Source organism: Cygnus atratus, chromosome Z, assembly GCF_013377495.2.
Source record: "Cygnus atratus isolate AKBS03 ecotype Queensland, Australia chromosome Z, CAtr_DNAZoo_HiC_assembly, whole genome shotgun sequence".
Lineage (NCBI taxonomy): Eukaryota > Metazoa > Chordata > Aves > Anseriformes > Anatidae > Cygnus > Cygnus atratus.
The window spans coordinates 12,906,718-12,933,708 of NC_066396.1; the positions used below are offsets into that span (position 1 = coordinate 12,906,718).

Sequence of the window (26,991 nt, forward strand, 5' to 3'; positions counted from 1 at the left end):
TACCAGTAGCTGCTACGTGCTGGGAGGAGTGTGATGCTTGCAAGATACCTGGTGGCTGTCCAAGAGTGTTTCTTCACTCCTGACACCCTTGGTCCACAGTCATAATCCCTTCCGAGGGAGCTCAAACAAGGTTGACCACTCCAAGCTATGTCTTCTTTGTACCCTCCAATATTAGCACCCACTGGGACTGATGCAGCTGTCCAGACAGAACTCCCAAGGGAACGCACAGCCATCCAGGCCACAGTGTGTGTTGCAGTGTGTGCCCAAGGTTTCTACTAGTGTCTGAGGGCAGTAGCAAGAATACCTGGGGGAGGTGTGCCCTGGCAGAAGAACTGCTCGGCTTGGTGGCTGAGTTTTGGGAGGAAGTGAACAGGTTGAGGAGTATCCAGGAGTCTGAGAAAGAAATTGACTGGTGGAACTTCAGTCTGTCATCACTGGAACAGAAATGTCAACCAGGCATAGCAGACGACAAGGGAGAGCCTGTGGCCTCTCCACCAGGCAGAAGGCAGTGATGAGGGATAGAGGTGAATGGAAACAAGTCTGTGCTTAGGGCAGTGTGAGAAATTCCTCCTTGTCTACCTTGGCTTCCCAGGTGCCCATATACACATCTGTGAGGCTCTGGAATTGGAAGTTCAGGGACATGATGAGGTGGTTGATGACCCATCTGTGCTAGAGGAGTCACCAAGGTCAGGTCAGCCAATCCCCTGCATCATGACCATCACCATAAAGAAAAAAGGAGTGGGTTATTGCCGTAGGTGACTTCCTGAGGGGAGCAGAGGGTCCAGTCTGCCATCTAGATCTGCCTTTTCGGGAAGTTTGCTGACTCTCTGGGGCTTAGGTTAAGGTCATTCCCTGGAAACTTTCTAGCCTGGTACAGCCCTCAGATTGTTATCTGCTCTTGCTTTTTCCATGTTGGTAGTGACAAAGTTGTAATGAGGAGTCCAAGGGCAATCAAAAGGGACTTCAGGGCACTGGGTGGATTGGTGAAGGAATGAGAAACACAGGTATTATTCTTCTCTGTCCTTCTAGATGTAGGGAACGATATTAAAAGGGAAAGGTGGATACAGCTTATGAATATCTGACTCCAACGCTCATGTCACCGGTAGAATTTTGGGGGTTTTGATATTGGGATGGTCTATGCAACACCATTCTTCCTGAGGCTTGACAGGATTCTCCATCCTCAAAGAGGAAAAAGTATTTCTGCTGATCAGTTAGTGGGGCTGGTTTGAAAGAGCTTTAAAGTAGGTTTGAAGGGGGAAAAGGGATGAAGTCAAGCTTACTAGTGATAAACTATAGGATGGCATGACAATGTGGGGCAGTGTTCTGATGAGAACCTTCAGTCTGCACCACAATGTACCAAGTACGCTGGAGCATGTTTGAAACACTTGTATGCCAATGCACACAGTATGAGGCATAAAGAGGAACTAGAAGCTTTGACTCTGTCTCAGAGCTATGACATTACTGGCACAAGTGAGACTCCCCGGCTATCTGTGCTCTTTATTGAGAGTAGCCCTGAGGAGGACCCGGGGATGTTGATTGGTGAGCAGCTCAACATGAGCCAGCAATGTGTGCTTGCAGCCCAGAAAGCCAGCAATATCCTGGACTACATCAAAAGCAGTGTAGGCAGGAGGGTGAGGGAGGGGATTTTCCCTCTCTGCTCTGTTCTCATAAGAACTCCTATCTGGAGTCCTGTGTTCAGCTCTGAGGCCCCCAACATAAGAAGAACATGGACCTGATGGAGCAAGACCAGAGGCAGGCCATGAGGATGATCAGAGGGCTGGAGCACCTCTCCTACAAAGACAGGCTGGGGGAGTTGGGGTTGTTCAGCCTGGAGAAGAGAAGGCTCCGGCGAGATCTTATAGCAGCCTTCCAGTACGTAAAGGGGCCTACAGGAAAGCTGGGGAGGGACTTTTTACAAGGGCTTTTAGTGAGAGGACAAGGGGCCATGGCTTTAAACTAAAAGAGGATAGATTAGATAAAAGGAAGAAATTCATTCCTGTGAGGAAGGGTAGTGAGGCACTGGAACAGGCTGCTCATCCCTGCAAATCCTCAAGGCCATGTTGGATATGGGGCTTTGAGCAACCTGATCTGATGGGAAGTGTCCCTGCTCATGGCAGGGGGGTTGGAACAAGATGATCCTAAAGTGTCCCTTCCAACCCAAACCATTCATGATTCTGTGACTTGGTTGGAAATGTCCTATGACTGGAACACTGTGATGGGTGGTTGTAGGCTCTTAGGAGAGAGAAGCAGTGTAGACAAGATGGAAGGGTAGTTCTGTATATAAAGGTGGGGTTGGACTGTACAGTGCTTGCTGTTTGGATGACACAGTTGAGAGCCTCTGGGCTTTAGGATTTAGGAGAAAAGCTAATGAAGCAGATGTCGTGTGAGTCTATAGATCACTCAACCAGGATGATAACACTGATCTAGTATTCTATAAAGAATTAAGGGAAATATTTACATCAGTTGCCCCTGTCATTATGGGTGACTTCAATTTCCTAGATGTTAACTGAGACTATCATAAAGCAGACACAAACAGGTCTTGTGAATTTCTGAAGCACATAGAAGATGACTTTTAGATACAGGTACTAAGGGAGGTGACTAGGAAGGAAAGGTGCCTTCCTAGATCTGTTGTTCATAAATAGGTACAGTCTTGTGGATGAAGTGATGATCGGCGTCCGTTTTTGCCACAGAAATCATGGAATGGTTGAGTTTAAAATCTCTGGTGGTACAAGAAAAACTTTTGGCACACTGGAATCTGGGAAAGCAGACTTTAATCTCAAGGAACTGGTTAATAAGGTCTCCTGGCAATCTTCTTTGGAGGTCCATAAATGGTGGTCACTTTTTAAGAGCCATTTTTTAAGAGTGCAGAAGCAGGTAATTCCAATGTATTGAAAGACAAGTGGGGTAGAAGGACAGCTTGGCTGTTGAGGGATCTCCTTTAAGAACCAAGGTGTAAAAGAAATTGAAAGAATTTGTATAGACTTGGGAAGCAAGGTCAGCCTAAGCCAGAGGAGTACAGAGATGTTGTGTGCCGTTGTAGGGAGAAAGCTCATACAGCCAAAGCTCAGTTGAAGAGCCTAGTGTTTTAGTGGATGACAACAACAACAAAGGCTTTTTAAGATATGTTAACCGCAAAAGGAAGACTGAAAGAAAGCATTGGTCCACTACTTGATGGTTGGTCACCCCTGCAAATAGGGATGAAGACATTGACATTTAATGTCTTCTTTTCCTCTGTCTTTAACACCAACAATTGGTCTTAAGATATCTGGAGTCCTGGGTTGGAGGACTGTGGCTGTGAGAGTGATAAGCTCCCAGATGATGTTGAACTAGAATGGGATTTGCTGCTGTGACGGAATGCACATAGGTCTTATGGGGCTGGATGGAACTCATCTCAGGGTACTGAAAGAGTTGGACAGTGTTACTTTAAGGCCTCTCAGTTTTTTATCAATGGTCTTTGGAATCTGGAGAGGTTCCAGTTGGCTGGAAGCTTGCTTATGCTACTTCAATTTTCCAGAAGGGCAAGAAAGAAGACCCTGATAGTTATGGACCTGTCAATCTCATTTTGGTGTGTAGTAAAATTATGGAGAAGATTATTCTGGGAGTTATTGAAAAACACCTGAAAGACGATCGGTCAAAAGCAGCATGGGTTTATGAAGGGAAAATCATCCTTTTATGACAAGGTTACCCACTTAGTCGACAAAGGGAAAGTAGTGGATATGGTTTTGGGGGGTGGGGGGGTGGAATTTTAGCAAAGCCTTTGATACTGTCTCTCACAACATCCTTCTGGACAAAGCATCCAGTATACAGCTAGACATTGTATAAACAATAGAATGGGTGAGGAACTGGCAGAAGGGTCAAGCTCCAAGAGAAGTAGTAAACGTTGGAACATCATCAGGCTGGTGGCAAGTCAGTAAGCGGCGCTCCCCAGGGTTCAATTTTAGGGCCAGTTCTCTTCAATAACCTAGACAAAGGAGTTGAGTGCACACCAACTAAGTGTGCAGATGATACTAAATTGGGAGGAGCCATTAATTCCCTTAGGGGTAGATAGGCTTTGCAGAGAGATCTTTATAGATTAGAGCACAGGTCAATCACCAACCATATGAAACTTAACAAGAGCAAATGCCAGATTCTGCACTTGGAACAATGTAATCCTGGATGTACATATAGACTGCAGGACAAGTGACTGTAGTGCAGTCCTGCAAAAAGGAATCTAGGAGATTTGGTTGATAGTAAGCTCCATATAAGTCAGCAATGTGCCCTGGTGGCCAAAAGGGCCAACTATGTCCTGAGGTACATTAAGCACACTATTCCTAGACAGTCAGAAGAAATGGTTGCCCTGTTGAACTCAGCACTGGTGTGGCTTCACCCTGAGTAATGTGTGCAGTTTTGGGCTCCACAATATAATGATGATGTACAGCTATTAGAATGTGCTAAAGGAGGGGAATAAAGGTAGGGAAAGGACTAGAGGTCACAACTTACCAGGAACAGCTGAGGATATTTGCTTCAGCTTAGAGAAGATTGAGGGGTGACCTCACTGCTGTCTACAACATCCTCATGAGCAGGAGGGGAGACAGAGGTGCTGATCTCTTCTTTCTGATGACCAGTGGTAGAATGTGAGGGGATAGCTTAGAGCTGTGCCAGGGGAAGTTCAGATTGGATATTAAGAAGTTTTTCACTGTGAGGGTGGTCAGGCACTGAAACAGGCCCCCCAGGGTCATGGCTTCAAGCCTGTTGGTGTTCAAGAAACATTTGGGCAGTGCTTTTAGATATATGACTTAACTCTTAGGTTGCCTTGTGTGGAATCAGGAGTTGGACTTGATGATCCTCATGGGTCCCTTGCGACTCAAAATGATCTGTGACTAGTAAAAAGTATAAACTTGCACTTTTATTTGTAATTGTACTTTTAAAAGATGATTTTAGTAGCTATAATATAGAAAACAGTTTGAAGAATTTGGAGTAATTAAAGTTTTGCATCTATGTATGAATAATAAGTTTAATCATGATGTTGCAGCCTTTTCAGAAGCATTGTGATCTTTGGTATAGATACAGTTACGAATGAGGATTATTAAATCCTACAAATTAATAGCTTTAATAATCCTTTACTTTAAGGAATTTATTACATTAAAAATTGTGAATAGTTACAGGATGTTTTGTATTTGCAATACATGATGTATACAGAATCAGGTAATACACCCCTGAAGTTCATTGCACATAAACTCAATTTAAGAACCATTCTTTGCAAAACTTCAGAGCATCCCTCAAATGTAAGTTTGCATTTACGTTTTACCATTTGATGAAACTCTGAACTATGAAAAAGCAAATGAGCGCTTCTGGAAAGTTATCAGCTAGAAAAGTAATGCCATTTGTACCTGGAAGGTTATCTACCTACTTAATACATTTAGTTAACCTAATGAAAGATGTCTTTGCCTGTGTCCTTGGCGATTATGGGTAGAGGGCCTTTCCTGTCTTAATAAAAATATATACACTAAAGAGTTAATAAACTATTTTTTAAAGTTGTAAGTAAATCAGTAATTCATATGCCAGGATATGAAATCATTTTTACTAGCAATCACACACATATAAGTTTAAGGTGTAATTCTTTTTATTGTGTTGAATCTGAATATTAGATTTCTTTGCACATGAGGCTTTCTTCATGTGAGGAAACAACTCTTTTTGCAAGCAGTGTTGCAAAAATAAGTTTAATAGTACAGCATGAGTTTTAGATTCAGTTTGCTGTGGGGGCAAAAAAAAATCTAATGGAAGTGTTTTCTAAGTTGCCCGTGGATGGTGAAACTAATGAAATTTGGTTTCTTGCTGATTCATATTATATGCTGTATAAGCACCTTCAATCCATAAATTTCAAACTCATTCCTTTGCTCTAAGCAGTGAGAATTATGCCTTCACAAGATGTAACATGTATGGTGTCTAGTCTGCTGCTAGGCATGGGAGAATTTGCTGTTTGGCTATTGCCAAAGGGAGTGTATGGTTGACTGTCTATGCAGGCTTCTATCTCCTTCAAATGACAGTTTAGCTTTCTGGCTTACTGCCTGCTGCTAACTTTTTCATAGAAACTTGTAGAAAGTTAATTACAGTTGAGCCTTCTAACATTCAATTAATTAAGTTGAAAATGGTCGTAAAAATAAAAAGTATTTAGGGCAGAGAATTCAGGGTAGAAAAAAAAGAGTGAAGAAAAAAAAGTTATATGAAAGAACTGTGTGTGTCTGCATAGATACCTCAATATGAGCCACATTACATATTAGCTACTGAAATAACCAAGAATCAGAATTTTATTAGGAAAAATATTAACAAACCACTTTGGAAGCTTCCCTTGCATGACTTTACTCTAAAAAATATACTTTTTGCAATTTGTTAATAATTGCAGAAATGGTCTCTTCATAGATATAAGGGTTGTTAACTTGTTCTTCCCCAAAAATTTCTATAGACATTGTTTAAAAAACAATCCTAACACTGTGAAATACTGTTCTATAAAATTTTAAATGTAGTAAGGTCCTTGACTGAATTAGTATGTTCTTGACCAGCAGAGGGCACCATGAAATTGACTGAAAAAAAAAATTATTAAAATGGGAATCTGAATAGGGGCTTTCATATTTTATTTTAAGGTAGTGTGAGGAAAAAAGTCACATTTACATTCTTAAAGTTAGAGGATGAACGTCCTTACATTGTAATTGGTATATATTGTGAAGTTTGTTAGAAATTAGGAATTCCATTAAAGCAAGTTGTTTTGTGCAAAACTGAAAATACACTAGAACTTATTTTTGTTCTGTTGGGAAATTTCTCTGAATTGCCATCAAGTTGTTTCCTATCTAACTCTTAAGGGAGGCAAATCACTTGATAAAGTCACTTAAGTTGTGACATACACATGACTGCCTCACCTGCTGCAATGGGCATGCTACAGATTTTGTTCAGTCCTGATGTATGTATCCTGGAGAGGATAAATACAAAGTTCGCTTAAATGTGAAAGTACAATGGTATTCAAGATAAGCTTTAAGGGTAGGCTAAGTAGAAAAAATGTTCAGTTTGTTTTAAAAATAGACTTTTTATGCTCAGTATCAGTTGTTTTTATTATATAGAGTTCATACTTCTGCTTATTAGCCTTTTACTTCAAGTGCTTGTAACAAAAAATTTGTAAATGGAATCTTAATGTCAGCCAAAAGTGATTACTTCAGCTAAAAGATATGTACATAAATTTATTTTTGTGTGCATATTCAGGTGATACATTCTTAGGACACTTGTGCTCTGGAACATTGCCTGCACAGCAGTCAAAATGATAAAGATTTTTATAAAAATAAATATTTTTCTAATATTTGTTGTATGATTTTTCATCCAACCCATTTTATCAGTGTATGTACTAATTTCAGACTTTATTTTATGAAATGTTCATGTTCATAATGTTAATTTTTATCATTGTCACTTTAGGATGGCGATCCTTCAATAAGGAATGCTGCATCTTTTTCCTTGAGGTCACCACAGTCAGTCTGCTCTCCAGCTGGAAGTGATGGAACCCCTAAAGGTAGTCTAGCAGTCATATATATCAATGTATTTTTCCCACTTTGAAGGAACAGAGAATTTAAAGAGGTATTTAGTTAGTCCTTCTGACTTCTGTTTTCAAATAGTACTAGAGAGTATGTCAGTAGATTTCAGTAACAAAATTATTTTGAGCCCTGATCCAGCAGAAATTTCTGAAGGTCTGAAAGTTGACTATAGATACTTCAAAAAGTAGCTCAAATTAATGGAGGACAGAAGGATTTTAAATCCTTTCCAATAGGAAGACTAAATTGTTTATAAGAATGGTTTCAGTTACTCTGCATAACAAATGGTTTCAAGGCAGCATTACGAGTATTGAACTGTTAACTAGCTCAAAAGTATTTTAACATACAACTGTTGTCTTAATTGCAATCATAAAATTGAAAGAACATGAAATTAAAATAGTTCAATGAACACTATACACATATAGTATAAACAAAGCCTGAAAACGTTAGCTGTGGAGAAGGAATAGGGCAAAATATCAGTTGAAATGGAACAGAAAAAATCTGCTCAAAATAATTATTTATGCTAAAATCTAGAACACATACTTCTGTTTATAATATTATCCTTACAAAGCAATGACTGAGATGCATGATACTTAGCAATGTAGGGGTTTGGGCACATTTTTCTAGTACAGGTCTTCAGTGCTTGTGTATTTTCATGGCAATCGTAAAAAGATGCAATGGTACTTGCTTTTCTTTTAACCCTGGAACAAAACTGAGTCTTTCTGGATGGTCAGGTTAGGTTGATAGGGAGAACAGAAAATGGGGGAGATTACAGAGCAGGTGAGGGAGTTTGGCTTTGTCAGCCTGGATAAATCAAGTCTTTGGAGTGTGGGGAGCTTAGAGCAGCCTTCCCAGACCTATAAGGAGATTATCAGGAAGATGGAGTTAGGCTCTTTGCAGTGGTGTGGAGAAAAGGATGAGATACAATGGACATAAACTGAAATGGGAGGTTTTGAGTGGATATAAGAACTTCTTTTCATTATCAGGATAGTTAACCCTTGGAAAAAGTTACCCAGAGAATCTATGCATTCTCCTTTCCTGGAGGTTTTCAAGACCAGTCTGGATAAGCCCTGTGTAATGGTCTGACCTTGTTCACCCTGCTTGGAGCAGGAGGATGGACTTAAAGACTTCCTAAGGTCCCTTCTTAACTGTATTATTCTATTATCCTGTGACTGCTAAGTGATCTCTATGGTTCATCTTCTCTAGACGTATACTGTGTTAGACAGTGATGGAAAAAATGTGGCTCAAATGCAAGTGAGAAGTATTGGTATAGCATGCCAGCAGCATCATTATATTAGTCAGTCTTGTGCTAAAGGACTTGTTTTAAGACTTGTAAAAATGGCAGAGACTAAATGTGTTTTCTTTAACTCATTACACAAAATCTGTTCATAGAACATTCAGATCATTGTGAATCCGAGCTACTTCCATTCAGATATATGATTACCACTCAGCCAGAAGAACATTTGAATTTTTTTTTTTAAATTGCAGCTGTTTCAGTTGGTTGTCTCAGAACCCTTTTTGAAGGGATATCTCTATAGATTGTTTCTGAAAACAATCTGATTGTGCAATTCAGATTGTGAAGTTTCAGCACTAGAGGGGCTGAAAAAGTGCAAGAGGAATTTTTTGATTTATTTACCTGTATATTAGATTTACATTGATAAAGCACATGACTGAAATACTGTTATTAATGGTGATACCATTGTGCCGCCTTTGAGATTAATGAACCTTGATTGAGAGAGCCAGTTCTTAATGTTGCAAGAACCTTGCATTACTTCCTCTAATCAAGCACTTTATAAATGTATTGAAGAGGTGTAGATAATTACAATATTGCTTAGAATACGTGATCCCTGGCAGTGAGGTTTTGGCTATGCTTTGAAGTGAAAGTGGTTGGTTATGCTGGTAAATTTTCCAGTGATGAACAAACAAGTACCTATACTGAGTTTTTTGTGGCTGCTGTCATGAGCCTTTGAAAGTTTGGTTGACAAGTTGCAAACGGTGATAAAGAACATCAGCAAAACATGTAATTGTTTGTTTGGGAGGATGAAAAGAATGGCACTAGGTATCATGAATCAAGAGTAATATCTCAGGGAAGGGTATTACAATATCTAAGCTTTTTTATATATAGAAACATGAGGCAATTACTGAACATACAGGTACAGACTGCATTTCTGTACTTTTGACATGGAAATTGCAAGGACTTCTGGAAATTTGGAGAATGTGGTTGCGCAGTCTTGAAACAAGACTGAACAATAGCTGTCTGACAGAATCTGGGGAAGAAGTTTTATTTGTAACTCAGGAAAATATTTGAGAGGTGACAGAAATCATGTTTGCTCTTTTGGTTGGTTATTCACGTACTGAATGGAGTAAAGTTTCTCTGTTACAGAAATTGCTTCAACTCTTTTGTTCTTGTAATGGTAATAGAGCAGCAGGAGTTTTATGCAGAAAGTTCTAGGCTGGACTCTATTCCTTTCTTTTTAATGTAAATTTTAGATTTTTAGCTATATACACAGAATAGCGGCTCTGCTTTCATGCTGTCATCTATTATCTCATCTGCTTTCATGGAAAATTCATTTCTATGAATTCATCTGTGAAGAATTAGCAAGGAGTAATTTCCTTCTGTTGATCTCATAAAATATTTTATGGAATCCATTACCCAAGATGGATTACTTATTAAAACCCTTTATTTATTTGTTCTACTTTCCTACCACTCTGGAACTTCAGAAAACACTTTTTTTTAAAGACAACTTCTAAAGATGTGTAGAAAGAAAAGTCTTCCATGAGGTTCTTAGTCCACTGATTTCCAAAGAGAATATTTGTAGTTCTGTTTCCATACAGTTTCCTGAACTCCTTGGGAAACATCTGTAAGGAATAACAACAGCCCTTATTAAACTATAGTATTCTGTGTCCCATCCCTCTCACCTCAAGAACTAAGTTATATTCCCTCCAGAAATTGTTAATCTTTCTCTTACAGGAAATATTTCACAATAGCCTTCCAACATTTTATAAGACAGTGAAAACTACAGCCATAACTATATTTTATTTAGAGGATATTATCTTCCAAATTAGTGTGGGTGCTTAATTATTTTCTGAATAACTTGGAAAGATTACTTTTGTTTTCTTAGGGATTTTTAAGACTTCCCTAGTATTCTTTTATACTTGGTCTCTGCATATAGTGGGTTTCAAGGAGAACTAAGAATATTTTCAAAGCTCTGTTGCAGACCTCAGTGCTGCCAAAGGTATTTGTTAAGTAAAAAACACCATCTCCCTCTCTCCTTTGAAAGAAAGTTGGAAGAAATTTAATCCAATGTGTTTTCTGACAAGGCCAAAATAGGCATTCATTCTTGCTTCTTCAGGTTTTACCTTTTTACACAAAGATGCTTCTGAATACAGTAGTTCTAAGATAGAACAGACAAAGCTGATTTTTTCATATGGCATTTGAAACTACAGAGAAAGTGGTGGGACTCTTCCCTGAAGTCTGTTGAAAGAGTACGTGGAAAGTGAATACAGTCTGTTCCAAATATATGTTCTTCTTTACCTGTTTCATATGCTATCTGTTGAAGATTGAACTCTAAATGAAGTTATGCTGTTCAAAAACAAATGACAATGCAGTCTGTTAATAAAAATAAATAATAATTTCTTTATATCCAGTACAAAACTTGGAAAGATTTCCAGAGGAATATTCTAAGATTTCGGAGAATAAAGCAGGAAAGGACTTGGGGGCTTCTCATCTTCTTACCCTCATGTAGGATGAGCTGTGCCAGTATTACTTCCTGTAACTTATATGCATTCTTTTGTTAAAATTTCAGTAATAGTTTCCTTTCTCTTGCCATGCAACCTGTTTGATTCCTATTGCTAGAAAGCTTTAATCTGAATGTTTTGCATGAATCATTTTTGTTGGAGTTAGGTATAACACTTCTTGACTTCTTTCTGGTAGGCAAGGAAAAAATATTCACGTACTTTTTTTTGTATAGCTTTCATTTACATATCAAAGGCTGTTATCATGTCTTCCACCAATCATTTTCTACAGACTGAACAGTGCTGCATCTTGCTATCATCTTTACAAAACTCAGCATTTCTAAGCTTCTAATTGTCTTTGCTCTTACCTGAATTCTAATTTGTCTGCATGTCTTGATGTACTGCCCTCAGTCATACATACAACACAATTTGAAGACTCAGAAGGAAGAGTAGTCAGAAAAGTACTGTAGGTGACTTTTTGTATTATACTCCTGTTGTATACGAGAGAATAGCTGCTCCTTGATAATAGACTAGATTCTTGTTGCAAGCTGCTGTAAACATGCTGCTGTCTTTCTGTAGAGTTTGTCTATCTTCCTGTTATGTTATTACAATTGCTCTTTCTCAGATGGGTAAGAAGTTTGTGCTTATTCTTAGTGAATTTCTTTTGATTCAAAAGGTTATTCCAATTAGAAAAGATAATAGTAAATTTTGGTTCTGTTTAAAAAAAAAAAAAAAGGTTGCAGGCCTCTCCAAAACACTCAACATCAAAAGTTTATCATAATTAGATTAATGAAGGTTCTCTAATTCTATTACATGAGTACTTGCTATTGATTAATATTTTAGTACTGCTATTCTTAAGACTGTGCTCTGGAAAGCTGCACTTTACCTATACTCTGTTCACCCATTTTTACCAAGAGCAATTGATACTCTTTGAAAACGTTTTTTACAATGAGTAGTATACTGCAATCTTACAGTACTTACTTTTGCCTAAACCATACCTCTTCAGCTTGTTGATGAAATTGTTATGAGACACTGTGTAGAAAGCCATTCTTAAGTCCAGAGACTCAGTTCTCTTCAATCCACAAGACCTACTGCTTTATAGAATGAAATTATATTGATTTGATTATACTTATTCTTAACAAACTCACTTCAGAGTATTACCTCTTCAGTATTCTCAGGGATATTGTTCTCCTAGCACGTACTGAAATCATACAGACTATGTATAATACTCTGGACAGTCCTTTGCCTTCCTTTTGAAAAGACAGTGTTTTCGCTTTTTGTGTGTGATGGAGGCACAAATTCTCAAGATGATCATTACCAACCGAGATTGGTTTAATGAGGTTTTCAGGGTGAATTTGTCTGATCACATTTTCATAAAATACAATGTACATGAAGGTGATTAGGATCATGATAAAATATATACATATATTTTTTTTTTCATTTACACAGTGTAACTGCTGTCTCTTAAAGTCTTTTGGCAGTAATGTGTGAATGTTCCTCATGTTCTGTCATCACCAGGTTCTCAGCTTTCCCAACAAACATCAGTACCAGTGCAACATGGATGCTCTGGTTGTTCTTCCAGCTTCTCCAATTTCTGCCTTGGAGAAATAATTTGCCATGTAACTACTCAGATGTGAAGTCTAACAGTTTGTGTGCAGGCTGTATGCATTTGCTAAAGGCTCTCTTCCCAAAGACTTTTTCAGAAGAAAAAAGTCTGGAACACTGTGTTCAGGTTTGACCTATAACAATTTGGTAGCCTCTTAAAGAATGTTCATGGAGTCTTGAGGATCACTTTGTTAGGAATTTAAAAAGGCATAATGCTTGATTGTTTGTGGTGTATCTCTCCAATATGCTGAGGAAAAAGTATTATCCATCAGTCTTCATTTGTTCACTAGTAGTTTTTTTCTGGCTTTCATGCATAGGGAACAATACCTCTTGCAAAAGAGCATGTAGGTTTGGTGAAAGACTTCCAACATCTGGGAACCCTTTACCTGCAAGGGATTGAAAAGAAAATGAAGATACTAATTGGAATGATTCTTTTGAAGTTGTTGTGCAAGTGAAAAGCTAGTAATTCTTTTAAATATGTGAGTCCTAAGTTCCTGGTAACCTTAATAACTGTTTGTTGTGATCCATGTGATTAAAAAAGGATGTGACTACTGGTGGGACTTCGGTGCATCACCTTTGAAAGGCAAGTGGTCTGTACTCTAAAAAGGCTCAGAGATGATCAGAGAAGGTATCTTGAATGGTTAAATAAGGTGTGAGTACTATGGCATGATTAGAAAGTGTGCAGCGAAAAAATAAAAGGTTTAGATGTCAGTGATGTGTGTAACCTCCTGGACAGAAGCTTGTTTGCTACCCAAGTTGCTGATGCACAATGGGCAAGTGAAGCCATTTCATGGTAAACAAAATGCATTTTTAAAACTTTTAATTCTATGATGGCTAAGTCACTGTTAATGCAATGCATTTTATAGTTGCTTGCATTATAAAGGATGTGATAAGAAATCAGTCAAAAGTCATGGGGGGAAAAAAAAGGTGTTTGCAAATTGCCAAAGCAGTTCATAAAACTTTTTCTATACTCGATGCCATGAATCACTAAGAAAACTGATATGGAGAACTAATTCCATGGTTATCCTGGGTGTTCAGGATGACTTTTACTGAACAGCTATAGAGGTATTATTTATGGGTGTGTTTGTTCAATGTAGAGTCCTTATTTCCTATGATGTTACCTGCTTGTCAGTTATATTGGGCATTATCTGGACGACATCACATCAGTATTTGCTGTTCAGCAATGATACAGTGACCTTCCTAAATCAGTAAAGAGTCTCTTTTTATCTCACAAGTTTTGTATAGTCTTGTCATACAAAAAAGTTTGGACAAAATTCTTTTACTGCTACTATGGAAGATCAACTATAGCAAATCAGACTTTTTTTATTCTCCTAAATTACTGCACATCTCTAGATTTAAACTAGAAAGCTGCCTACATATTTCTCTTTTCTAAAAGAATATTCTAAAATTGGGGTCATTCACAAAGATCATTTCTAAAGATCGTCATACAATGTAGTACATTGAGAGCATTTACCTTCTCAACCTTGGAATCTTGACTGCTTCAGCCAACAGATCCTACCTACCTGTCTGTCTGTGTATTCTTTCCACAAAAACATTTCTTCTGTTATCAGCAAGTCTTGTGACAACTTTGTTCTCAGATACATAATGTCTCAACCTTCTCACATAGGAAGTGTTACAGACTGACTTTAACAGTATTAGGCAAAACTCTCTTTGTCTAATGAGTTATGTTTTGTCTGAAGTTTAAGCATCCAAGAGTGTGGTACATATTCAATATGTGATAGAAGTTCAGCACTGTTAATGTCTCTGGTAGAATGAAAACTGCTCCAGGGTACTTCATTTTTTTCAATTTCTTTTTACCTCGATACCTAGTTATTGTAGCTTCTAAGTCCAATCGTTGCCAGAGGCTTAACCATCATTAGACATCTCAGAAATATGTGAAATTAGTGACAGAACATGTGCTCTTAAAGTGCAGCTTTAAGAGCTAGGCCTTACTATCAATGCCTTTCAGGAATTTCCAGCAGGAGGAAGATATCTATTCGTAGTGCTGCCTAGGAGAGTGAAAACTGTACTTTGTTTCTTCATTTACTGGAATCAAAGTACATTCAATGGAATGCAGTGAAATCCTTCTGACCTCCTCAAGTCCACTCAAAGATAAAAAAGAACCACATTATCTGTTGGTGCAGTGTTATTTTTCGGCATGAAAAGTCCAAATTAATACCAAATCAGAATAATCTTGTCATATTTACTTAAAAGATTAGGGCAAGGAAGAATGAAATCTTTGTCCTCTCTTTGAAGTGTAACTGTGTAGAACAGTAAGTGTTCAAATATTGCAACTTCAGAAGTATTTACTGAAGTGATAATTCAAGAGTAAGATGTCAGTAAGTTCTCTTTGAAAAGTTTTGAGCTGCTTCTAATATTTGTAGAAAGAAAAATACAGCCTGTATTTCCAATGAGTGGTATTCATACAATATGCTGAGAAAATCTTGTAAATTGTTGTCTAAAGAGACAGTAATTGGGAGAAGTGTGTGCATGCACATGTGCACCACAAGAAAAGGAATCTGTGATGGGAAGACAAGTGAGAGAGCTTTGTAGGGTATAGCCAGGACTTTGGTACTGGTGATCGATTGTAGTGTTCCATTTGAAATGAAGGAAAATGAAGTAGGGGAAATAAAGTAGTGGAAAGATCTTGAAAATCAGGGTGAGTCAAAACAGGAATTGGGAACAACATTGTAGATATTGTTGGCAGAATATGGAGTTGTTTCTCATGGCCAAGGAGAAATGGGTAAGATAAACCCATTTTATACCCAGCTCTAAATACAGAGGCAGGACATCTCACAGAATGTACTAGAGAGAGAAAATAAAGTATAGCAGCCTATGCAAAGTCATCAGTAAATGAACACCTTTCATTTGAACTGAAGCTTTGCTAGATGTATCTGTTTTGTTTTTTTTTTTTCTTTTCCATGTCAGTACATTGTTACATTGTTTAGTAATTATTATTTCTTAAAATATGTAGTGGACATGTAAGATGAAGAATAAAGGTACTTGCTTGCTTAGTGGTGTTTCTTGATTGAAGCACATGGGGACCTGTCTTCCAATAAATTTTTGAGTGTTGTTAGAAGTATTGACTTACGGTGACCTAAAACAGAATGACTAATAATAATAATAATCTCAGTCACTGCTTTCTGAAGAGCAGTATTCCTTAGTAGATGAATGGGATCAGAGAAATGCTTGTTTGTCTAAACAAGAGCAGGCTGAAGCCTATTGGTCCTTTCATTTTTTTCTTTTTCTTTTCTGTTTCCTGTTTGTTTTTTCTTCTCCTTCTCCTTTTCCGCCTATCAGATTTTCCCCTAACTTTTCCTCCCCCCCCTAACTTTTCCTTCCCCAACTTTTTCTTTTTCCCCCACCCTTTTTCTCTCTCTTTCACCCTCCCCCCTCCCCTTTTTTTAGCCTTTAAACCAGTATTCCCTTTTAAACCAAAAATTGTAGCTTAAAATCATAGTTGGGACACGTTGAAAAGTTACCTTGTGTTATAAAGTTTTTCTAGGCTAACAGTCATGGGGAGCTGGCTCAGTTTGAGGAATAAAAAAATTAAATGTGATGAATTGGGAGAATGTTTTTAATGAAACGTCCTCTTTTTAAAATTTCTGTAGATAAAGTCTGGAATGAATGCATGTAGAAGTAAAAATTCATGCCTTTAAAAAAGGAAACAAAAGAGAGGAGATAAGGCAGGGAACAGCAGAAAAATACCTTAAGACAAGAGGCATTTTCTACTAGTAATGGGTGTGGGGAGGGGGTGGAATGGCTTGACCTGAAATTAAAGAAAAAGAAATTGAAAATGAACCATCAGAATCAAAGTTAAGGAAGAAGGAAAAATGGATTTATCTTTAATATGTTTTCTAATTTCATCTTTCTATGGACATGTAAGTTAGGGAACCCTCCCTAAACAACATTTGTATGTGTTTTGATTCCACCCCCCCCCCCCCCCCCCCCCGTCTTTTTTTAATTATTTAAAAATCTGCGGCTGAAATGGCTAATGTCAGTATGCTGATCATTAAATCTTCATCGCTGGACCTTATGAAGGATCATTCTGATCTTTTTCTGTATTCAACTTGCTTTCACTGACTATTTTCTAACAGTTGATATTCTGAACCTGCAGATACTTTTTTTTTGGTGGCGGTTTTTTTGTTCCATCTTCTCTGAAATGATCCCTTCTCCACCTGCAGTGGATTGCTAAAACTCCTAGAAATACAGTGCAACTTTCTAGATTGCATCTTGATCTAGGAATGATGTGCTTCCTACCAATCTTATTTAGACTTTTTATGAACACAGATATATGTACAACTACACATTAAAATTATGTAGGTTATATTTAGTGTGTTTTTATATAAAGATGAAACAACATAACTGTTCAGTTTTTCTGAATTATTATTCTAGGATCAAGACCACCTTTAATCCTACAATCTCAACCTCCACCTTATTCATCACCTAGAGATGTTCCCCCAGACATATTGTTAGATTCTCCAGAAAGAAAGCAAAAGAAACAAAAGAAAATGAAGTTAGGCAAGGATGAAAAAGACCAGACTGAAAAAGCTGCAATGTATGATATCATTAGTTCTCCTTCCAAGGACTCCACTAAGCTTACATTAAGACTCTCTCGTGTAAGATCTTCGGATATGGACCAGCAGGATGATATGCTTTCTGGTTTGGAAAACAGCAGTGTGTCAGAGGGTGATATTCCTTTTAATGTGCAGTACCCAGGACAGACTTCCAAAACACCCGTTACTCCACAGGATGTTAACCGCCCACTAAACGCTGCTCAGTGTTTGCCGCAGCATGAACAGACAGCTTTCCTTCAGGCACAACAAGTGCCTGTTTTACAACAGAACACTTCAGTTGCTGCAAAACAACCTCAAACTCCTGTGGTACAGACACAGCAACAGGTTTCGCAACACGGAACTATAACGTCATATGATGAAGTAGAATTGGATGCATTGGCTGAAATTGAGCGGATAGAACGGGAATCAGCTATTGAAAGGGAGCGATTTTCAAAAGAAGTGCAAGATAAAGGTAAAAGGATTGTGTGTGTGTATACGCTCTCTATATTATATAAATATATATATATATGCCTATAAAGCCCATATATATATATATATTAAAAAAACTTCCTTTCATTGTCACAAAGTTCAATTCTGTTTACTCAGTGTAGGTTCTTCTCTGACATTCATCTCCATTCCCTTCCAACAATGAACTGTAATCTGTCATACATGCATATTTTTTATAGCTGATATTCTTTAGCTGGGTTCTTACTGTATGGAAAGTGAAGTTCTTATGTTTCAAAATTCTTTTTAGCTTATTCTTATTTGAACCATGAGACTGAATGAACTACAATTAACGGTGTTTATAAAGTTTCTAAAATTCCAGTAGTACCACAAGTCAAAATTTGTAATAAGCTGTGGTAGTTGAATTATTCATTAACTATGTATGCTGCCTAATTTCAGAAAATTGGTGAAAATTTTATCCCCATCTATTCATATCCTATTTGAACCCATTTGAAGGAAGTGTTAGATTAAAATCACATCTATTCTTTTAAAGGCACTGTAATGGTTGGTTAATATATACTACTATATTGTATCCAATGTTTGTTCAGCTGAATTTTTATTATTATGTAGGTGTTAGAAGTTTTAGAGAGCTACCACATATCTGTATGGTCTCTAACTCAGAACCAGATGAGCATCTGGAAACTTTTCTCTTCCCTTCAGTAGCTAAACTAGTTGACTTAACTGACCTCGCTGAATCTATCCTCTTTAATTTTTTTGCTCTTGTTAACTGGTTTGATGGTCTTTAGGCTTCAAAAATCTCAAAATGGATTCAAAATCCAAATGTATATCTTGAAAATAAGATGTGTTTTTATAAAGTAGGTAGTGATATGTTAACATAAGTATTTCTCAAAAGCTTCCTCTGCACTATGTTTAACTTCTGAGAAAAAATCTTTTATAGTATAATGCTAATTTACTAGATACTTACAAGAAAAATCTTGCAGAAGTGTAAATGGAGCATGTTCTAATTTTGGAATTTCACAGCTGAAAATGGTCAATTTTGGACATACTCGCAAGGATGCAACTGTATTTACGTACACTCTGGGTTTTTAACCACCAGAGAGAGCACATTTTCTCCCTATTCAAAGATCTTATTTCTGTTTTAAAAGATGTCTGCAAAAAAAGAGTATGTGTGTTTGTGAGTGCGTGTAAATATAATTACTGAGATTACTAAAAAGTTTAACTATAGATATTCCTTAACTGGTAACTAAAACAAGTCATGTTAGAAAAAAGTTGTTTGTCAATCCATGGAGAAAGTTGGTTGTTCACCTTAAAAGAGATCTCTACTTCATTAATGTTGATTTAATGAAATGGAGGATTTTGCTGCTGTGCTTACATCTCTTGGACTAACTTTAAATTTAGTCATGGAGAGCTTGTGATTTGTCTCCTAATACTTTTGTTTCTACAAAAGCTACTTGTGTTTCTGCACTGCTGGGGTAGATTCTGCAACATGTTTTAGCTGAGAAACATCTGGAAAAATGTGGTGTATTTTTTTATTGGTGTACTGTAGCCTTCAAACACTTAGATCAAGCCTGAAACACTCTTCCTTTTTTGTTCTGGCTTTCAGGAAATTACGCGCTTTAGTTGTGAAGCTTGCTTACCATAATTACATAACCATGGGTAGACTGATTTGTTTGTTTTGGGGGAAAGGAGTGATTTTTATGTATTGCAGTCTCTCCCCTGTTGATTACTGCTTGATAAGCATCTTGCCAAATAAGGATTTCAGTCTTATGCTTCACTTCTGCCTGCATCCTCTGCCAGGTCTCAGTTCTTTCCGAGTTCCTGCAGTTGCTATGGATCAGGTGCAGGAGTTGCTGCCTGATTCTGGGACAAATGATCACCATTTATTCACTGGTGTTAAATTGCCTCTATCCTAGACAGCAGCTCTTTTCTCTTTGGCAGCCAAAGTTCCAATCATGAATAAGAACAGAAGAATTTTTACCAGTGTCATGTCAGATTAACTAAAAACTTGATACCTTAGAGAAATACGATTCTTATTTTTGGTAACACTTTTGTCATTGCTTCTAAGTTTGTAGAAGTTGGTATGCTCAGAGATTGTTCTAATTATAGCCATTTGGTTTGGTGTGACTGCAGGAGGAAGGTTCCTCTATGGTTTCTATGGAAACATGTCTGTTAGGAATACACCCAATAGCCCCTAAATATGTCGTGAATTTTTGAGAAGCTGCTTACTGCATTAAAAAAAAAAAAAGGCATTTGTGCATGTTAGTACATACAAGGTATCTTCAGATCATATTATGTCCAGAAAATAACATTAACTATAGCGTGTACTCAGCCTAATTAAAGTAGGAAGGCGTAGCCCTAGCTGATACATAGCAAGCATCCCTCTACAGATCTTTAGATGCTAACACATGCTAAAATCTGCATGAAAGCATCTTTGCTGATTTTGTGATTGAGGAAAGGGAATGTAACTGCAGCCACATTACACTTTCTGTGTATGCATTCTTTGTTGTCTTCTATAAAGTACTTCGAGTGGAATTGTACTTGGTCAAGTTTTAATAGCAGGTTAGTGGTCTCTTCAGACCATTTTTTTCAGATATGAAATCTCTGCATTACAATGCTTCATCAAAGGCATTCAGATGCTTCTTTTTAAATAGTAAGGCTTTAGATAGATATGATGTGTTTTCTGATGTTTGGAACCAGAAGTATGGTGGAACGTTTTAGTCCAGGGAAGAGGTGGAAATATTTTTTTCTGGGAGTTCTTGCCAAAAATTATACAGCAGCTACACTTGCCTAAGGCAATACTAAGGTCTTTTTTTTTTTAATGCTAATCTTCTGTAATGTTCGGTACAGGTGGGAAATGGGGATTCAGAGCCCTTTGAAAATTACAGTGCCTTCTATAATATAACCCCCCATTTCTTATAAAACTGTTAGAATATTTTTATGTTCCACCAAACAAGGTCTCTAAAAGTGGGAGGCAATCTCCAGCCCAGCGGTGAAACACCAGGTTTTGCTGAAGTGTTGTCGTCTTCAAAAAGTAGTATATCTTTCTGAAACCTGACTGTCATGCTTTTGCTTTCTGAAAAAGTGAAAAGGTCACTTGTGCAAAATCTGGCAGATTTTACCTAACATCTATCAAAAATGTGTAAGGAGAGATTTTATAATGTAGACCTTTTGCCTCCATAATTGAGTGCCTCTCAGAGCTCTGTTTTTGTCATTCTGTTCTTTTGGTCTATTTGATTTCTTGGATTAAGTGGATTATGTGGTCTTTCCATCATGATAGAGGGGAACAAACTTTTGTAGAAGTTAGTGTTGTCCTTGACCTCTGTGTGGAAGGACAATATTCTACCTCCTCTTCCTACTTTTTCTATCGAGGAAGTCTCTCTGTATTGATTAATTTTGCAAGTAACTTCTCTGTATCTGTTAACGAAAGGAATAATTGGAGATTTTGAAGAGCAAGGCTCTTAACACCAGAGGTTTCATTCTAATATGCCTATTATGTTTAATAGTTTCAGACCATACTAATAAGTCCCTGGAACATGTCATGTCTCAGGTCTTCAGTTCCTGTTGCCCCACTCCCCCATAATAGCCGCTATATTCTCATCCGATTCAAGTTCTCAATCAGTGCTAGGTTGTATCATCTGTTTTGAAAAGATGTATAACATCACAGGTAGATCCAAGTATCAAGATTCATATTATCTGAGTAGAAGAAAAGAACAGCCATGGTGTGGATGATTCTGAAGGGTTAATACAGAATGGGATGATCTTTTCCCACAGCAATCAACAGAAGTTAAGCATCCTCAGTTTAGGTACATCAAGGTATTTTTATGATCTAGTTTCTTTAGACAGGCAATGAAATGTACACTTCCTTCTCTTCTAATCACCATTTCTAGTCCCATTTCCTGTACTACTTGGTGCTCTTGAATGCTTCCGAAACGAGCAGAGATCGGTGTTCTGAATCCATTTGTTCACCTAACTGGAGTTGTAATTAGTTCACATTCAGAAGTTGACTACTCCAAGAAAGTACAGGAAATCCTGTTGAGTTTTAAAAACTTATGTCCCATGAATTTCTGTGCTTCTCAGAAACCCTTTTCTCTTTGTGGGCAAGGTGGGTGGTGTTGAGGGAGAAATTGCTTTCTGGTAACCTCAGTTTTCTGTATTAACTTGTGCTTTGCAGCTTTTCAGATACAAATGGGGTATTTTTGTGCATAGTTAGGTAGTTCAAAGCTAGTCATCTAACCTTTCCCAGAACATTACAATAAGATCTTCTTGTTCTTCAAGATTTAGACTTGCTACTGAATTAATTTTTGTGTTCAAAGTTTCTACCACAAGGTCTTTCATGTTTCTAAAAAAAAGTGTACTGCAAATCAAAAATACAAGATATTTAAGATACTAATGTTAAAAGACAGCCTGAGCCTTTTAAAAGGGGAAAAGGGAAGATAACCTTGAAAATTACTTGAAAAATAGAAAGGAAACCATCTTTTTTCATTGACTCTTTTTCAAATTGCTTTAGATTTTTTAAAATTCAGATTTATTTGAGATATTCCATATATAGTATTATTTTGTGTTCTCTGTTAGATTTTAGGCCACTTCAAATATGTTTTTGTATAATTCACCAGTCATAAGAGACTAAGGAGTTTTACTTGTAAAAGGCACTGTTCTCTGGAGTTTGTGAGAATAGTCAAGAAATCATTATTCACTAACCATTTTATCGGGGAGGCTAATGCTTTCTTTTTTTTTTTAACCGAAAAGCATTAAAAGCATTAGAAGCATTTTTTAAATGAGACAAACCTATTCGTATCTGTGTTTTTTTCCCCTACATATTTTATCTCTGAGGATCCACTTCACCCAGTTATTTGGAATCTTACTCTGGATTCTTTGAATTAGGAAGTGAAGTTGTAATAACTTTATTTCCAATAATTGGATCAGTCAGGGGGCATTTGGATGCCTGCTGTGGGCCCTTCTTTTTTTAGTTCGTTCCAAGCCCATAGCAGCAGAGACACACATCCCAGGAGTGTGAATCTGCCGGAGCAAAACTATCAAAACTACAGTTATAGGTAAGTAACATTTTTCTCTTACCTTTTAAGTTCGTAACCAGGTCCTCTCCCTTTCTCCCTTTTCCCCATCTCCCCCAAAGTCTCCTGAAGAGAAAAATATTAGAACACTATTAAGAATTAATAGTTTGTTTATGTCTAATTTTATGTAGCCAATGAATGAAATGACAATGTGTAATTATAACCAGTATATTACCATTAATTTCCAAAAATGCATTATAGGGCTTTTATTTTCTTAAAACTGGAGATACAAGTGTAGGTATTTGTATAGTAATCTTGCAGAAATTTAGAGTGACTAATACAAGAAGGTGAGAGGAAACAGTGTAAAATTTAAATCATTGTGTCTTGATGTAGTAGGATAATGTGAGAATTATATATTATATGATTTGTGTATATAAACTTTTGGTAGGTCTGCATTTTGCAGTGTTAAGCAATAGATGAAACTGGCTCTCCCAAGAAAAAGCAGTTTATCAAGTTCAGTTTCTATAGTTAAGAGATTTCTTTTGTTTTGTGTTCAGACATGTTTAAGAAATGGAAGAGGAAGAAATTCTTCTTCTATCTTGAGAAATTGCAAAAAAGTGTTGGAAAATTTCCATCGATCTAGGAAAAAGTACTTTGTATTTATATATATTTTTAAAGAATGAAAAACAGATTGAGTGAAACATGCATTTATATATTTTTTTAAAAGTGTTTATTTTTATTTGGTGCTCTTATGTAACATGAAAGCGAATACACAGAGTAGGAAGTCTATTTTGATTTTATCTATAGCATAAACTAAGATTACAAAATTAAACATAATTTGCATATAGCATGTGCTCTTGATTGCACCTGTTAAGTGGATGGGAGGATTTGTAACATTACTTACACAGTAATGACTTTATTTCCTTCTGAGATAGTTGTTTCTCTATGTTGGATTTAACTCTTGATAAAGAAATGGCATGTATAATTAATAAAGCTTGTAAAGAGTTCAAGCCCAGCACTTTTATAGATCGTAGTCACTTAATTCACTCTGACATCAACCTATGATGCTGCAGGTTTTTTTCCATGATCATACTACATAAGTATTACTGGGTCTAGTCAGCTGAACATATTTTTGAATGTAAGTTATGATGTCAGAATGAAGTCAACATCTGAAAGGGAGATTTAAAATGTTCACTAATAAATTTTAAAGTCATTTGGTCACTTTTAAAGTTTGTTGTTCATACAAATTAATAAAAACTAATTCAACATCATAATCTTTGATACATAAAATAAGTAGTTTTTCATTAAACCAGTTTTTTCTTTCTTGTGAAATTAAGTGCTCTGCTGTGTATTTCAAAAGTAATTGCACTTCAGGTTTTGCTCAGTTTTTCTTTTTCTAACAACTGAATTTAGAAAACTATAATTCGTTACAAAGTAATCACATGCATGATACCCAGCATCTGTATGAGAAAAACCTACCTTATACATAAATTAATATTATTTGTAAAAGCAAAATTAAATTCAGGGAATTTAAGTTATGGTTTTCAGTCTCTAAAGAAGAGTGGATGCTTCATTATATTCTTTTGCAGTTCAATTCTTCTTATTTTCTGTATTAGTTTTTTCAGTATTATTCTAGTAGACAGAGCATAATGAGTCAAGACATCCTTAAGCAGAAAGATTCCTAAGATCATATTTCATTCTCCAGCTGTGTTAATTACATTATGTTCATACGTAAGAAAATGAGCCAAACTTTACAAAAATGGAGATTCTGAAGTTTGCTACACCGTAAGGCATGTCAGAGCCCACTTTAATCTTTTTGTGTTTTGTCCTGAAAGAGTTTGCATGTCCCTCCTGATGGGCTTTCTCTTTTGCACAGTGACCGGAGATTTGATAAAGTCTTTTGACGAGCTGCTAAAAATTAACATCTGTTTCCATACAGTTTCTCAGAAATCCCTTCCTCTGAATGATAGCAGCTGAAAGTTCCTCGGTCTCTGTTAATTTTGGAGCCTTTGGAATTATGTTCAGTTCTGAAAGGCTTCCTATATCAAGATCGTCCCTGAGTCCTTTTAGTTTCTTCTGTAAAGGAGCAAGTAGTGAGACAAAAATTGCAGACCTGTGTTTGCTCAGTCTCTCCTTCAAGGGGAGGAAGTAGTTCTGTGGGAATTTCTTCTACTGATTGGAAGGGTTCTCTTTAATTGTTCATTTTCTGGTTCTTGGAACAAATTTTTAGGGGGGAGGTGAGGTGAAAGCAAACTCATGGTCAGTAGCACTGAATGTTTATGAAGAAGTAGAAACAGAAAATGAGTGCCCTCACACCATTGTCAGGTCATTCATCAGTACCATTAAAGTAATTTCATATTTAAAACTTCCTTATAGCCAGATTGCATTGAGTGGTTTAGGTTCTTGTGGTCTGCAAAACACTTTTGGTTGGTGGGACGAGGTGTTTGGGCACCTTTGAAGAGATCTGTGAAAAATAACTAGGAAAAGTGAAACAGTTGTCAGTGAAAAAAAAAAAAAAAGATTTGTTTTTTAAGAGTATGGTTGTGTGCTGTTTGCTGAAAACTGTCTTGATTGGTAGCCTAAATAAGATAAAGTTGTAATTGACCTCTGGCTCACTTGTCTGTGAAGTTGTTCAAAAATTGAAGGCTTGATAATAAGTAATAACCATTTAGGACTGATATGTTTGGAATAAATGCATTCATTGTTGATTTAAATAATGCAAATCAGTGGCATTTCAAATGAATGGAGGCATATCCCTGTGATCTCTAAAGAATGCGAGAATTTAAAATGTAAGAATGTAAGACTAAATTTTTATGCTTGAAAAAAAAAAAATAGTAGTCTGTACTGGAGTCATCAAAATGGTTCATCCAGAATTCAGTGTTGAGGATTAATCTTCTTTGTAGTTCTGAAGAGGAGTACATACTCATTTAACCATCTGTGATCTGAAGTCTCCAAGTGAATCCCTTACACGGTGTAAATAGGGAAGTGATAATTTAACTGTTGTTTCTTCAAGATCAGTCAGAAGTTTCTGGATTTCAGTGTCTACAAAACAGTATTAAGAGTGGGATGTTACCATTCTGCTAAAACAAAGCTCTGCATCCAAGTGGTTCTTTTTTTGGACTTATTACCTTTTCACAGGTATTTTTTAGAAGACCCATTTCAATTTGCTAGAACATGAAGTTCTAGAAGACTTTAGGCTATTGTCCTATTTTGTTCATTTGCTGAGAGAGTTTGATTTAGTACTTAAGAAAATTGTTGGATTCGAAGGAAGCAGAAACATTGGAGTCTTCATCATTAGTGATGTTCTGACTGCTGCTTTGGAAAGATTTCAGGTTAAATGGAAGAATGGAGAAATTTCTTTATTCCAGCTCCCCTCATCCAGCCTCTGTCCCTAACATTTGCTCAGCTTCCAACTTTATCTGTTTTCAGGATGGAGGTTCTTCATGTGGTCGACTTGTAGTTTCAGTAGAAATGTATTTGGAGATATCTGTGGTTACTCCAGTGCAATTTGCTTTTATGCAAATGTTCCTTAGTAATTAAACAATTTCTAAACGTGAAAGTACTCACCAAATGATGACACATAGACATTTCCAAAGATGAAGGTCACACCTATCTGCAGGAATCTTGTTCATAACAGGACAGGTGAGACATAACCACTTGGAAATCCAGCTAACTTTTTTTTTAATTTCAAACTTGTGGTTCCTGTAATGTTTAGTTCCTTGCACCACTATGACTCATTTAATTTGACACATCATCTCTACTATGTTTTAGAATGAGGTGACTTACAATCTTGCTTTGAATGCCAAGTTTTATTGCATTTTGGTGAGCATGCTGCCATGTAAAGAGAACATCTGTATGGATTTGCCAAACCAAAAAGATGCATACATAGGAAAATAACTGGGATCAGACAGTACTCTGAACCATCATAAATTTGCTCAAGGAAACATTTTGGAAGTATCTACATTCTTGGGGTATGGGTGGGGAAAGAAAAAAATAGTTCTAGAAAGAAAAGAATCTGAAAACAAACTTGAATGCCCAGTCTCAAATACAGTCAGAAAGCTCTTCTGTGGC

The 26,991-nt window shown here is 36.9% G+C and overlaps 1 protein-coding gene across 7 annotated transcripts in view; it reads left to right on the top strand.

The window, feature by feature from the left end:
• Positions 1-26,991, top strand: part of NIPBL (NIPBL cohesin loading factor) — a 166,613-nt gene that overhangs the window by 73,340 nt on the left and 66,282 nt on the right. For 5 of the 7 annotated variants that reach the window (XM_035563746.2, XM_035563750.2, XM_035563751.2 and 2 more), the window contains exons 8-9: positions 7,438-7,531; positions 17,286-17,918. In XM_035563746.2, coding sequence (XP_035419639.1) covers positions 7,438-7,531; positions 17,286-17,918 — 727 coding nt within the window. The remainder of the gene's footprint in view (positions 1-7,437; positions 7,532-17,285; positions 17,919-26,991) is intronic. The other 2 variants (XM_035563749.2, XM_035563752.2) reach the window with 1 other exon arrangement.